Source organism: Megalops cyprinoides, chromosome 15 (genome assembly GCF_013368585.1).
Source record: "Megalops cyprinoides isolate fMegCyp1 chromosome 15, fMegCyp1.pri, whole genome shotgun sequence".
In the NCBI taxonomy this organism is placed as follows: domain Eukaryota; kingdom Metazoa; phylum Chordata; class Actinopteri; order Elopiformes; family Megalopidae; genus Megalops; species Megalops cyprinoides.
The window spans coordinates 20,240,139-20,255,507 of record NC_050597.1 but is presented as its reverse complement, the minus strand read 5'-3'; the positions used below and the strand labels follow the sequence as shown (position 1 = coordinate 20,255,507).

General features: G+C 47.5%; 1 protein-coding gene across 1 annotated transcript in view; it reads left to right on the top strand.

The window, feature by feature from the left end:
- The window catches only part of wdr11 (WD repeat domain 11), a 51,787-nt gene that overhangs the window by 21,367 nt on the left and 15,051 nt on the right, over positions 1-15,369 (top strand). Inside the window, exons 12-19 of the mRNA XM_036546793.1 lie at positions 1,670-1,776; positions 6,579-6,654; positions 7,180-7,288; positions 8,487-8,608; positions 9,119-9,266; positions 13,024-13,130; positions 13,451-13,565; positions 14,881-15,052. Of these exons, the coding sequence (XP_036402686.1) occupies positions 1,670-1,776; positions 6,579-6,654; positions 7,180-7,288; positions 8,487-8,608; positions 9,119-9,266; positions 13,024-13,130; positions 13,451-13,565; positions 14,881-15,052 (956 nt within the window). The remainder of the gene's footprint in view (positions 1-1,669; positions 1,777-6,578; positions 6,655-7,179; positions 7,289-8,486; positions 8,609-9,118; positions 9,267-13,023; positions 13,131-13,450; positions 13,566-14,880; positions 15,053-15,369) is intronic.

Below are 15,369 nucleotides of genomic sequence, written 5' to 3'. Positions count from 1 at the left end.
GTCCCCTTAATTAGACGAGTTACTCTCTGCAACTCAAGGTAATTAAAGTTTGGTAGTGAGAAAATAAGCTCACCAGCGCTACACTCATTCAAATGTTTGGCTCCATATGCTAAAAATAATCAGAGAGACATTCATTTGCTACGATAATCTAATGCAGCTTTGAGGCTTCTTCTTTCTGTCTCCTTCTGTCTACTGGCTTTCTCTCTCTCTCTCTCTCTGTCTCTCTCTCTCTCTCTCTCTCTCTCTCCCCCCTCCCTCTTTCTGTGTCTTTACCTCTGTATCTGTACACAGTATGCAGTAGGCGGTTTCGAATACAGCCACTGTGCCATTCTCCTTTCATTTCACTCTGAAGTCATCTTGCTGTAGCCCTTTCATATTCTTTGGTAGCCATCGTGGAGTAATCATTTCATTCCCTTTTGAAGTCATCATGCAGTCATCCTTACATTTGACTACAAAGTCACCATGCCATTTTCACTGCATCTGAAGTAATCAGGTCATCATCTGATGACTCAGCACATTCTGGACATCGGCCCAGAGTCTCAGGGACAGATGTGCTGATTCTGACCTGAGATCAGTATCATTCAGATCCCCCTGCTTCTGAGATCTTAGGGAAAAGGAACAGAAGAGGAAATTTAGGCTGCATCCTCCTGGCCCTGGGCTCCCTGTGTCTAAGTGGATCAGTCAGAAGCTGGAGTGTTTTGCATATTATTTTTGTGATACAAAATAAGTGGACTAATTAATCATGAGGCTGTTCGGCATCTTTTTTCCGCAGTGTACCACTTTCCTTGCCCGTCTCTGATCCCAAAATATAAAGCAACCCCCCCCACATCCACCACCACCACCACCACCACACACACACACTCTCAGGCATGCCTGGAAAGTGTCAGGAAAAGTATGCTGCCAAGTTCTTAGTTTACAAGGTTTTTCATTATTTTTTTCATTATATCTTTTTCCCTGAAGTGGTCAATGTTTTTTGCTTCCAGCATTTTACTCATGAATATTACCTGATCTTACTAATTTACCACCTTTAAGCTTTGAGCTATGTGTGCAATTCACTACCCAGACTTTTCTGTAAATTCAGGACCTGTCTGTGTTTGAACAGAGCCTGTTCTGTATCGTTCAACTGAACGCTAATGGATATTCTTCCTGGAGCAGATATTTAAGCTATGATGGAGAGTAAAAATAAATGGTAGAAGCTATCTAACCTACAGTGTCCATTATGGACAAGGTGAGCAGTTGTGAGCCTTGACCATGGTTACACTGATGGGCACATCACTGAGCAGAGGTTATGTTGAGCCTATCAAAGCTTTCTTGAAAATATGATTACAGCAGTATTACAGGCAGGTTACTGGAGATTACTGGCCGGTTCCATTCCACCAGCTTTTCTCCTCTGACTGAGGCAAAAATCGTTCATATCCAGCTCTGCGTCCATCTGAGGAGAATCCTGTCTGAGTGTGACCTATTGAGCCTGACACAGGGATAATCGCTCTGTAATTGATCCATTCCGCCTCTGTGAATTTGCGTGTCTGTATGTGTGTGCGTGAGTGAGTGCGGGGTCAACGGGGTGATGGTGAGATATAGGTGTTTGTGTAGTTGTGCTTCAGTATGGACTGTCCTCTTAAGCTCCATGATGCTCAGAAATGTGTGTGTGTGTGTGTGTGTGTCACAGGGGAATCGAATGGCTCAGTCTCACCAGCTTCCTCTCCTTTGCCACATCTGCTCCCAACAACATGGGCCTGGTGAGGAACGAGCTCCAGCACGTTGACCTGCCCACAGGTGAGTGATAATATAATATATAATATACAATACACCCAGTGCACCACAAACGCGATCGGGGCAGTCGCTGCCCCCGAGCCAGTTAAGTGCGAATTTGACTGAGGAGCATACTGAATCAGTCAGATTGTGTGCACGTCACGCACGCATGGATGCATACAGGAAGTGACAGGAACCCCTTTTCTCTTGGGTCCCCGGTTCCCCAGTGATCAGTCAGGAAAAGCCAGGTTGCACCTGTTACGTATCTTACATATCTGATGCATCTTTGTTTGCAGTGTGTTTCAGACTTGGTTTAACATAGGTTAACTTAGGTTAACATTGTTTTACAGTGATGAAACCCACATTTTTCTAGCTGATAATAAGGACTGTGTGTGTGTGTGTGTGTGTGTGTGTGCGCGTGTGTGTGTGCGTGTGCGCGCATTTATCAATTTTTAATTATGTAATGTATTTATTACTATTTCAGCAGTAGTTCATTCTACTGGAAAAAGCACCATTGATCAGTTCCTAATTTCAGCTGCAAGACTCGGTGCATTCAGTTTCAGTTATCTTTGGCTGCCACATCCTACCGGCAACAAAAGTAAATGAATGTTGCTCTCACAACAGTCTAATTGTTGTGCCTGATGCCTGAGGTTCTGGTGCTGCTGCAGGGTTCTGACTTGTGAGGTCTGCAAAGTCATCAGTCACATGGCAGAATCAGATCTGGGGAAAGGACACAACACTCTAAAAAATGTCAGTCGGCCTAGGACCAATGAAGCTTGTGCTTTTATCCTGCAAGTGTGAATACGTCTGTTTTCGTGTGTCTGTGTGCTTGTATGTGTTTGTGCATTTGTATGTGTGTCAATGTGTATATGTGTGGATGTCGGAGAGAGTATGTGTGTGTGTGTGCGTGTGTGTGTGCGTGCGTGCGTGCGTGCGTGCGTGCGTGCGTGGGCTCACATGAGGGTGTGTGAATGTATGTGTGCATGTGAATTGAGCTACATTCTTGACATGAGGTTTGGGTTCAGGTCCAGTCAGACTTGGAGAGTTTGTAGCTTTTTTGACTTTGCTGCAGGTAGGATCTACCTCGATTAAAACCGTGATATGAAGTCAAGCACCCAGGCCAGCTTTCTCCTTTGGTCTCTGTGTGAGTGACCTGATATTTTAGCTTTGATCTTGTTGTGGGTTTGAGATGTCGAGGCAACATAAGAGCTGGACGAAGAGGGCAGTGTTCACAATCGATAAGAGAAGACACCATGTGCTGGCTATGGGACAGATTAAAGGCAGAATCCATAATCAGCCAGTCCCTCGGGTTAAATCACAGGAGCTGTCAGCCAAGGGATAGCCGCAGACAATACCTGTCCTGGACAGTGATGGAGAATGGCCTGTAAAACAAGATTAATCATAATGCACTTGCCTTAGAAGGAGAGGGGAACTCTGTGTAGGGCAGGAGTGGCTTTCAATTCATTTGTGTTTCAGCGCGTGTGTGTGTGTGTGTGTGTAGAAACGTATGTGCTTGTGTGCCTGCAACACGTGCGTGGGTATGAGTGTGTGCGCGCATGTGTGTATGCACGCCTGCGTGTATGTGTGTGTGCGCGTGTGTGTGCGCGTGTGTGTGCGCGTGTGTGTGTGTGTGTGTGTCTGCACGCGTGTGTGTGTGAGTGAAACCCTCGAGAGCAGACAGTAGACTCAGACGCCTGGAGTGAACCCTGTCATTACAGCTGCTCTCGGCGGCTGCCGAGACCGGAGCGAGAAAATGGAGCCATAATTAAGACTCTTGGCAATCAGGAGAAGTAGGTGAGGCTCCGCAAAATAAATGTAAACAACAACAAAGAGGCGATGATTAAGTGGGGCGCATTTGCATCTCCCATGGCACAGAGGCAGGGAGCGAGTGGCGTGCCACTCCACGTCTTTCCCCCTTTGGCCTCGGTCGTCTCTGCCCTTTTCCAAATCGCCTTTTCCTCACTTCCTCAGAGAGCCATTTGCTTGTGTGCCTTTGCGTTTTCACATATGGCGTCCCTCTCCCAGAGGATATCCATACCCATCAGGAACCTCACAGTGAATGTGGGACACTTTCCTGGGCTCTGAATATTTATGACACAGAGATGGATGCACAGGTGCGCACAGTGAAGAGACGTGAGAGGAGATGAATCCATGTTATTTATTTGCTTACCTTATGCTTGCAATATTTTATATTGTTCACATTCTCTAACTTGTTTTTTAATTAATTACATTTTTTTTTACTTGAAGTGTTTTGCTTAAGGGTACGAGAGTCGTACTCCAGAGATTCAAACACGCAGCATTGAGGTCTACTGTCCAGTTAAATTATGAAGAAATTAAGCCTGCATTGCAGTAAGCAATCAAAAATGCAAGCTTAGTATTTTTTTTATTTTCCTGTTTTTAAAAATGAGGTGATGATGGAGTCTCTCAGGGAGAAGATGAGTGAAGGAAGGAAGTTTTTTTTATTATTTAAAATTAGGACATCATATCACACTAAGGAGAAGGAAGTGAGTGAAGCAAAACAAGGAGGAGGAATATGTCCTTCCCAAACACACTATCTGGAGTAACAGGCAAATCACCTTTGTACTAAATTATTCTACCACTGACCACAGATACACCCTGCTCTCAGTAATAAACATTTCCATGTCCATGTCAGGAAAATAACGATTTTTTTTCTGTTTTATTAACTCCAGAAAGTGATTCAGTTTGGCACAGAAAATTAATTTAAAAATTATTCCTTTAATTTTTACAAAGTGGTGTTGAGGGAAGAGTCTGTGATAGCATAAATCAGTGTATGCAGGGAATAAGCGGCATCAAACTAGCCACTAAAAGAGCTGAAATCTTTCCTCAGGGGTGTGGTACGAAACGGAGCCGCAGTCAGCAAAACACTGCTTAGCATTTATATAAATGAGTTAGCAGCAGTCACTGGAACAGTCTGCTCGCCCTGGGCTCAGTCTGCATGACAAAGAAATTAAATATGCCATGCGAATTACCTGGATTTGCTGTTGTCCTGTGGAACAGGGGTTACTGCAGAGTGTGTTTCACCTCAAGCGATTCCGCCAGGCCCGAGCGCTGCTGTTAAATCTGGACAAGACCGAAACCGGGGACATTTAGAAAAGAAAAGCCAGATCTCGTGGTTGCCGCTTTACTTTTTGAGCCAGTACCCTGGAGCAGGCTACCGTTTACCCTTACCTGGGCTGGGAGATTGTGAAGCTATGCACGCGCTGAGGGAAAAATCATGCAGGGCCTGCTATGTAATTAAAAAAACAATTTCCTGATTCCAGCCTTCCATAAAGGTGCGACTTAAAATAATGTTTACATTATGCAGCCCACCCTTCTGTCTGCGTTATTATTATTTATTTCACCTTGAATTATGTAAAATTTCATGTCCACAGGAACGTTCCCAGTAACGTGCTCATGTCTGGACTAGGCTTGTTCCTCTATGCAGTAGAAAACAAAGAGCAGTGAAATTGGCTTTGTATAAACCTGTCTGGCCTCCGCTCACGCCAGTACAAGGCACTGTAGCCGATGCAGCTCTACCCATGAATGACCCCCCGTGATAAATGGCCAGGAAACACCACAGTGAATAACTGCTTCCATAACGTTTTTAAAGAACTTACCTGAGCAGCAAAATTACATTTATCGATGATTGGTGTATCGTAAACAAACTAATTACAAATATACTGTGCTGTGAGTAGAGACTATTATCTAGGAGAATGTCCTCAATATCAGGCTTACTATCAAATTAGGTCATCACAAAAAGACCTGGCTATTCAAAAAACATAGACTTCATGATATGTGCAGCCTGGCAGAGGTTGGGACAGAGGCCCACTTCCTCCTGTGCTATCATCTCTTGTGTGCTGCATCTGACTTTTAATAAAGAAATAATATTTCAGTGTGAAGACCCTAATGCTGTAGGATTGACTGCCCGTCTCATGCAGACAAAACATATTGAATTTGACTTTGTGTATGCATGTGTGTATCTGTGCATGCTGTGTCAGTGAGCATGTGTGAGTGAGTGAGTGAGTGAGAGAAAGAGAGGAGGACAGGAGGGATGATTCAGAAGAACACAGCATTTACCAAATGCATTCCTATAAGTGCCTTTGGATCTCATAAAACAGAGCATAAAGCAGCCAGACCCTTCAGTGGAGTACCTGCCCTGTCTCTCTCTCTCTCTCTCTCTCTCTCTCTGCCTTCCTCTCTTTCTTCTTTGAGGTGGGTATCACCCTCTTCAGTGGAATAGGTTCAGCTGTTACTGAGGGAAAGGTCTCTGCTTGATTTTCTTACCTGCAGAGTGATAAGGGGGAGGGATGGGGAGCATGTGTTATGGGGTGATTATAGAGCAGTGGAGCTGATGGATGAATGCGTTGTTGTAGATTCTGTAAGGAGTGATTGGTGGTTATAGAGGCAAGGAGAAGGAAATGACTGAATTAGTTGAAATATATTATGTAGAGGGGGATGGAGGGAATGAGTGAATTAGTGATTATAGATTATGTAGAGGGGGATGGTTGATTATACAGAGGTGAAGGGAATGGGTGAAATAGTGATTATAGATTATGTAGAGAGTGATTGTTATTATAGAGGGAAGCAGGGAAAGGGTGAACTGGTGATTATAGATTATAAAGAGAGTGATGGGTGATCATAGACATATGGAGATGGGAAAGGGTGATTAGAGGGAATGGAATGTGTGACTCTGGAGATTGGGTTAGCTTTTTGAGGAGCGATGACCATAGGACTCCCAATTTATTATTCTTTGTCCATTGCTACGACCACCACCACCACCACTCTCTCCCTATCTCCCTATCTCTCTATCTCTCTCTCTCTCTCAGGCAGGTGCTTTGCATTTCGGGGCGAGCGAGGGAACGACGAGCCACCCATCGAGATGATTAAAGTGTCTCATCTGAAGTGAGTGGTCGCCCACCCCTCTGTATATGCACACACACACACACACACACACATGCTGCCATCCCTGTGACCGCACAGCCCATGTCAGCCTGTCACAGCGCGGCTCGTATTCTGCGGACCGTTTCCCCTCTCGGTCCTTGGATAAAACCAATGCTTAGCGAGGGAATGGACTTCCTGCCTCGGTCCGGTTTGACTCTAATGTCCAGCCCTGCACCCCCCCCCCCCCCCCCCCTCAGCCCCATCTCTGCGGGAGGCAGAGGCCAAAGCCATTTCAGAGAGACAGATTTACCGAGGCCATGCAGCCCCGCTGTCAGCAGCACAAAGGGGCCGTAATGAAACTCAAGCCAGGGGAGGGGGGAAAAAAAAGAGAAGACATGTCACCTCGCTTTCAAGATTCAACACCTCGGGCTGTCTGCTGCACTTGGCAGATGAGCTCTGAATGCTTTCTGCTTGGCTGGAGAGTGCCGGTGTTTTCCAGCTGGAGGTGTCCGTGTGTGACCGTGCGCCTGCTCTCGCCCCCTGCAGGCAGTACTTGGTGGTGGTGTTCAAAGATAAGCCCCTGGAGCTGTGGGACGTGAGGACAGGGACGCTGCTGAGGGAGATGGCCAAGAACTTCCCAACTGTCACTGCCTTGGTACTGTAACAACACACACCTACAAACACACACAAAAAAGTACGAGCACTCGAATAGACTGAGCTACCACATGCGCGCACACACAGTTATAAAGATGCTCATATTTGCATATACCCATGTAGACTGAAGTACCACACGTGTGCACACACACACAGAGTTACAGACATGCTCATATTTGCATGAACTCATATAGAACAAACTGCCACACGTGCGCACACGCGCGCGCACACACACACACACACACACACACACACACACACACACACACACAATTACAAACGCATGCACACTTACTCGTTTAGACTGAACTAACAGAAACACACATAGATAAACACATACATGCATGCTGACTCTCTTCCTCTCTCTTTCTTTATGTTCATATGTTTACCCTGATTCTTGCTCCCTCTCCCATATAAGTTTTGCCTTGCCTCTCTATAGTATGTGTCTATGCAGGCTGGACTTCTCTCACAGTGAGCGTACATCACCGATATCTCAAAGAAAGCTCATAAACAGATGAATGGCCAAGGTCTAGTGCCTGGCTGTAAACTGTGGAAGTGGAAGTGAAACAATGGAAATAATAACAATAGCAACATGGATGCGTGCACCGAACTGGTGCTGCCATTTTAGGCTGATTTCCATATTGATTGCAGCTCCAGGGGGAATGGAGCTTTCGTCTTTAACGATTGGGGGAAATTGTGTTTAATAGTGTTATTACCTACTCTTGGGGCCACTGTCAAACTACCAAACTACCAAACTGCAAAACTGCTGATGAGCAAAATAATCGGAACACCCACTTAAAACCTTGACTTGGTAGCTGTGGGTCTGAGATTTAAAGGCTGGTGTCTCTGTATTTATGTATTAAACTTAAAATTTGTTGGTGTGGCTCAGCAGTATAACACGCTGCATTAAAGCCACAATCTTCATGGAGACCTAGGTTCGAGTCCCCCCCGTTGCGTCCTTGCGGCGGCAGTGTAGCATAGTGGTAATGAGCAGGACTTGTAACCAAAAGGTTGCCGGTTCGATTCCCCCGCTGGAGCACTGCTGCTTTACTGTTGGGCAGAATTGTCTCGGTAAATACCCAGCCGTATAAATGGGTAACATATAAAAAATTGTAATGTATGTAAATTGCTCTGGATAAGAGCTTCTGCAAAATGCCAGTAATGTAATGTAATGTAATGGGTTGTGTGTGTGTGTATAGGAGTGGTCCCCTTCCCACAACCTGAAGAGTCTGAAGAAGAAGCAGCTGGCAGCCCGGGAGGCCATGGCCCGGCAGACGGTGTCAGACGCAGAGCAGAGCAGCGTGGAGTCCTCGGTCATCAGGTCTGGGGTCAGGGCTCTGCCTCGGCATGTCTGTTCTGAAGGGGACAGGACTGCGGATAATCACACATCCAGATAAATCTACACTCAAGCTGAAATGAGAGTGGAGCCATGTTAAAGACGGATGTTCCTGTGAGACCGAAAGCTTAGAAAACACAATAAAAACATTATTGTTACCCTCGCACACCAAGACATGCATTATTGACCTTTTTGCTTGTCTTGGTGTGCGAGGGTATTCTCGCCACATTTATAATGTTGTTCTGAAGAGGGCGAGAGGAATGTTTTATTTTTTCCTCTCATTTGTCTCACTGCAGTGGTGTGAAGTCCTCAGGTCAGAGGTCAGGGATCAGAGGTCAGGGTGTTGGGCATAATTGGCCTGATGTATGTCTGATATCAGCGTTAGTTCCGCTGTGGATCAGAGCTGAGAGTGTGAGCAGGTTGGGTTCCTGACCGTTAGCATTTTGGCCGTGCCTCTGCAGGGCTGTGACGTGTCCCTCTCTGCGTGTTCCCCAGCTTGCTGCAGGATGCGGAGAGCAAGGCGGAGCTGAGTCAGGGCATCTCGGCACGGGAGCACTTCGTCTTCACTGACACCGACGGCCAGGTCTATCACATCACCGTGGAGGGCAACACGGTGAAAGACGGGGCTCGGATCCCTCCCGATGTGAGTCTGGTCCTTCCTCCTCCTCTCATTATGTCTCCCTCTCTTTGTTTTAATATCTCTCCCACTGTCTCTGTGTCTCTCCCTCGTCCTTTCAGTTAATATCTTCCTCTTTCCTTCCCCATCTCGAGCCCTGCCTCCTGTTATCTCCCACTCTTCCTCTCTCTCCCTCCTTTTCTCCATTTGGAATGAGACAAAGATTAAATAAAACTGCTGAATAACAGAATAATCTTTGTCATTTTTTAATTTTTCTGTTGCAGTTTGATTTATATTATTATTATTATTATTAGCAGCAGCAGCAGCAATTATAATAGACAAGCAATTGTGTTACCAAAGCGTATAATGCCCATATCAGACCAAAGGAGTGACAGCACAACAGGAAAGAACACAGTACTAAATACTGCAGATATTGATAAGTGACCAACACATACAATAATGGCATTTGAATTATTAAACATAAAAAGCGTAGTAGTTGACATGAAAAGACAATACTGTGTCAGAGGCCGTGTCCTCGCGGTGTTAGCGAGGCTGTTTTGTGCCAGTCGCTGTCCCCCAGGCCGTGGCAGGCCGCAGCACACCCGGCTGTCAGTGCCGCACACCTCCCTTCCCTCCAAGGAGGAACGGTAATTTATCACTGTCTTGGAGGGCAGGGAATTGTGGGTAGGTTTGAGTTATTTTTGGGAAGCGAGTGTCCCCTGCTCCCTGTGTTTCTCACAGTCTGCAGGGCGGTGCAGCTGTCGCCTGACCTCTCACAGGCTGCTGTGTGAGCGCAGGTTCCACTCTGCGGGTTGCCAGATTGGCACGTGTCAGCCGGTCTCTAGTTTATTGTGTTCTTTGTCAAAATATGTATTTCCCTGTTGGCAATTAATCGGCCTTAGTGCCATGTTTTTTTTAGGGGTATGTTTTTTGTTTTTTTTTCTTGGTGTACTGTTTGTGTTTGTTATGAGTGGCCCAGCGGGTGGCACTGTTTCTGTTGTGCCATAATTTGGCTGACTCCAGTTGTGTTGGGTGACGCGGTCCTGAGGGTGAACTGTCTGAGACACACCTGTCCTCCCACCTTCACTCACTCTCTCCCTCCCTCAAGCTCCCTCTTTCACATGTCTCTCACTCTTTTCCTCTCCGGCTCACTCTCCTGACCATTTTCGTACATTCATAAGGCTGTTTTCCCCGCACCAAAGAAACAGGAATACACAATTAAGAAATGTGTTGTTTTCCTTCTTGGTCGTACCGCCTTGTTTTCATAGATGGCTTTAAATCTGGTCTAGCACTGTCGTCTCTCCAGATTGCTTTACACTCACACGACTCTATTTGCGTGTGGGCACGGCGTCTTCTCATTATAATGTGAGAAAACAAGCACAAACAAAGCCTGCATTCGAGTGCCCGTGCAGCACCCCCCCCCACCCCCCTCCCCGCACTAGCCTCCCAGAACCTGCGGCTTCAGAACTTGATGGGCTCTTTTGATGCTCCTGTCCCAGCGCTGGGCCTTGGGCTGTAATCGCCGTGACAACCTGACAGGCCGCTTGGAATGGTGTACGATCCGTTTGGCTGTGTCATCAAGTGTCGCCTTTTTTTTTTTTATGATCTCATCTATTTTTATGCCTCCTTTCTTATCGGCAAGTGGCCTCCTCTCTCAATCTTTTATTTAATTATTTATTTGATTATTTATTTGTTTGTATTCTGTTTTATTGAGAGGTTGGAGCAGAGGCTAGTGTGTTTGGTTTGTGTTTGTCTGAGAGTGGGTTTGTTGTCTTGTGCGTGTGTGTGTGTGTGTGTGTGTGTGTGTGTGTGTGTGTGTGTGTGTGTGTGTGTGTGTGTATTTATTCTCCAAACCAGTTCAGACCTTTACTGTTTATTGCATTTTCAGTATTGTTCTGAAGAGGGGGGAATAGGGTGGAGGAGGCCACCAGTTTCACTCCAGCAGCCGATCGTGAGAGAGAGGCCATTAGCACACGGCTCATTTATTAAGGTTATCTTTCTGTGGTTTACTGCCTGTGAAAAGGAAGCGAGAAACGCTGAGCTCCGCGGTCATTAGCATTTGATTGCGGCTCCCTGCAGGCTGATTCTAGACTCTGCGATCAGAGCGGGATTGTACAGCCGCTGCTCTGTCTGAGGGAGCTCTCTAGACTGGCCCATTTCATCTGCATGCTCTTTCGCTCTCCCTCTTTCTGACACTCTGTCACTCTCTGTCTTCCAGTCACTCTCTGTGTCTCTGCCTCTCTCTTTTTGCCTACCTGTCGATCTCTCTTTCTCTCCCTCATTGTGTCTCTGCCACTCTCTCTGTATCTTTCGATCTCGCTTTCTGTGTGCATACCTGTGGAACTCGCCGTCTCTCTCTCTCTCTCTGTTTCTCTCTTTCTTTATCTCTGTACCCCCCTCTTTCTCTTTCACTCATATTTCAGTTCAGTTGAAGTTTTCCTCCTGAACTTTTTTTAGGCAAATTTTGAGGTGTCCCAAATGGTGTTTTTTCCACCATTTTTCTTAAGTTTTGTTACCCATCCAGGCCCAGCTCTGACAGCATTTTTCCTGCAGATCCTGGCTCTGCTGTGACCCCTGTTCTGTGGATGACAGCGAAATGCAAGTCATTAGCATTGAGCCGGAATTTCACTCCCCTGTCCCCGGGGCTTAGCTCAGGGGCGGCAGATTGTTCCAGCACAGCAGTCAGCTCCATATGATATTGAACAGCACTGGACTCTAACCGCAGCCCTGTCTCATTCTCATGCTGAGCAAATATGCCTGCTCTTTTGTTTTCGATCTTGACTCGGCGTGGAGTTATTGTATGCATGGTTTTAATTCCCTCTCTCTTTTCTCTCCCGGATCTTGTCCTACTCATTCCTCATTCTCTCTCTGACGAAATTCTCTTACTCTTCCTCTCTCACTCTCTCCCAGTTTTTGCTAAATTGTCTCCTCTTTCTCAATCTATAATCTTTTCTTTCTCTCTCTCTCCCTCTCTCCCCCCCTCCCTTTCTTATTGACAACTTATGAGATTATTATGCTGTGCTGTGCCAACATGCTTAACAGTAATGATTAGTTTGCCACAAATCAGCGCCCATTAAACAACAGTAACAATGTACGAGGGATGTGGGGCCTCTGGGCGAGCTTGCTGCGGTCACTTGGTTCCAGCTCTTATTATCCACCATAAAAACCATGTTAAAATTGTGGCCCATGGCCCGTGACCACCCCCCACCCTCTGCTCTCTCCCCCCTTTCCAGAAAGATGCTATAAGCTCTCGCTGGGGCAGAAGGCGCTTGGCTTTTTTAGCAGCCCTTGAATGCTCCCTGCAAACAGGCGTAGAGACTAATGCCCCAGCTATTTCTGAACAAAAGAGGAGGTGGAGAAGCAGTGAGCAGTGAGCATGTTGTTAGGCAGCACTGCGGGACATGTAGGCGTGCGCCCAGGGGTCCTCCGTGTCAGAGGTGTGTGGCATGGTGGGTAAGGGTCTGGGGTAAGTGGGCGGCAGGAACCCAGATCATATGGCAGTGGGGGTGGCAGTGTGGCAGAGCGGTAAGGAGCAGGACTCATAACAGAAAGGTTGCTGGTTCGATTCCCTGTTGGGGCACTGCTGTTGTACCCCTCGGCAAGGTGCTTATCCCAGAATTGCTTAAAAAATTGTAACCTATTTAAGTCATTCTGCATAAGAATGTCTACTTAATGCCAATAATGTAATGTAGTATGTAAAGCGCAGGCTTGGGAGGTATCCCCAGCTAAGGGTTTTCATTGGTGCTTACTGCTCTTCTGAGATGCCCCCTGTTTCCATCTGCAGGGCAGCATGGGTAGCATTGCCTGCATCGCCTGGAAGGGGGACACGCTAGTCCTGGGGGATGTGGATGGCAACCTCAACTTCTGGGACCTGAAGGCCCGGCTGTCCAGGTGAGAGGTGGTCCAGGTGTGCGTGTGTGTGCGTGTGTGTGCGTGTGTGTGCGTGTGTGTGCGTGTGTGTGCGTGTGTGTGCTTGTGTGTGCGTGTGTGTGCGTGTGTGTGCGTGCGTGTGTGTGTGCGCGTGTGCGTGTGTGTGCATGTGTGCGCGCGTGTGTGCGTGTGCGTGTGTGCACGTGTGTGCGTGTGTGCACGTGTGTGCGTGTGTGTGCGCGTGTGCGTGTGTGCACGTGTGTGCGTGTGTGTGCGCGTGTGTGTGTGTGTGACAGAGAGACAGAGAGAGTAACGCTCAGGTTTATGCGTGTCGTCCTCAGGAGTATCCCCACACACAGAGGATGGGTGAAGAAGCTGCGCTTCGCCCCTGGGAAGGGTAACCAGAAGCTGCTGGTCATGTACACAGATGGGGCAGAAGTCTGGGACACCAAAGAGGTGGGCCTGCTAATGGGAGAGACATCACACTGCGTTTAACTTTGTTATGTCCTTGTCATGTCCTTATTCCCCTCACACACAGCTCAGCACAGCGCAGAGAAAAGTGAGAAGCCCCGTCCAAGCCTCCGTGCCGTGTTGGAGCTAACCCTGATTATATGGCACAAAGTGCCTCATGAACACACAGACGCCCCTGGACTGAACGCCAGTCTACCACAGGACTATTACCCACAATCCATCTCTAAAACGCTGAGGCCAAGGCAGAGTCATTGGTGTGACTCAGCTAGAGATTGAACCCGCAGGCTGCCGGGATCAGGGCACACACTCGAGCATTGGCCTTGCAGCGCACATTGGTCTCCTCCTCTGTAAAGCCTGAGTCGCTCAGCGCTGGCTCTGCTTTATTTCTGCTTGTAAAAGATCCCTCTGCAGTGACAGGTGTGACAGCGATCGTGAGTGTAAATGTTTGTTTTTTGGTTTTTTGCTTCCTTTTATTCACTTTACCACTTTACGCGTCTGCTCCTTTTTGAGCTTGCTTCACTGCTAGCCTGCACTTCTGAACCGTTACCAAAAGTAACCATTAAGAGCAATAAATCTCACCGCTCCGCAAGTCTTTCATCACACTCAGTTTAATCAACACCCTTCTCCACAGAGCTGTTGAAACGAACCGTGGGCAGAAAGCTTGCTTTTCTCTCCAGATTACTCCGAATGGAACATTAAAGAACGATAAATGAACACACTTCCCTTGCTTCTAGCTGCTGCTATGGTATTCATCTTCTGAGCAAACATGGAAGTATTAACTGGGAAAAAAGAAAAGGAAGAAAAAAAAAAACTTGAGGGTAAAATTATTCAGGCCTTGGAACAGCCTGTGCTGAAGGGAAAAGACATGCTTTCACACCCCCCCCCCCCCCCCCCCCAAGGAGCTGTGACCCCATTGGCTGCAGGCAACAGAGCGGCACAGAGCACTTCCACTCCTGCGGGTGACAGAGTGGAGGGGGGGGGGGTCAGAGTGGGAAACGCACCAGCTCTCCTCTGACAGCTGCATTATTCAAAACTCCCAACACACAGGAGCCGGAGATGCGACGTCAGGTGGCGAAACCAAAATAGGTAGAAGTGCGATGCTTTAGCTAAAGTGCTAAAGTCAAGCCATGCTACGTTCATTATCTCGTAATGGTCTTAATGATACGGCACCTGTGTTTGAGTTTAAATTGCTGCCAGTCTTTGGCACAGGAGGTGGCTCTGTAGGGGGGAAAAAGGCTGTTTTGAGTACAAAGTGACTCCCATCCCCCGTGGGCACTGACCACACCTGTGTCCTCCCCAGGTCCAGATGGTCAGCAGCCTCAGGTTCGGCCGGAACGTGTCCCACCGCATCCTGGACATCGACTGGTGCACCTCGGACAAGGTGGTGCTGGCCTCGGACGACGGCTGCATCCGGGTGCTGGAGATGGCCATGAAGTCGGCCAGCTACAGGATGGACGAGCAGGACCTGACCGGTGAGGAGAGGAGAGGAGAGGATGGCAGGAGATAGAACGGGGGGGGGGGGGGGGGGGGGGGGGGCGGTAACAGACAAGAGAAGTGGGTAGAGAGGCAGGAGAGGAAAAAAGGTGAGGTAAGATCAGGTAGCAAGAGAAAGAATGTGAAAAGCACTCACAGGAGGATGTAGTCCTGTCATGATCTGTTTCATTGTCAGGGCAGAGGAATGGGTTCACTTTGAAAATGTGTGTGACAGATTGTGTCAGACTCTTATCATATGGAGAAAGACAAAGGGCAGTGATTTAAGGGTATGGGAGGGGCTGCAAATTATGTTGTG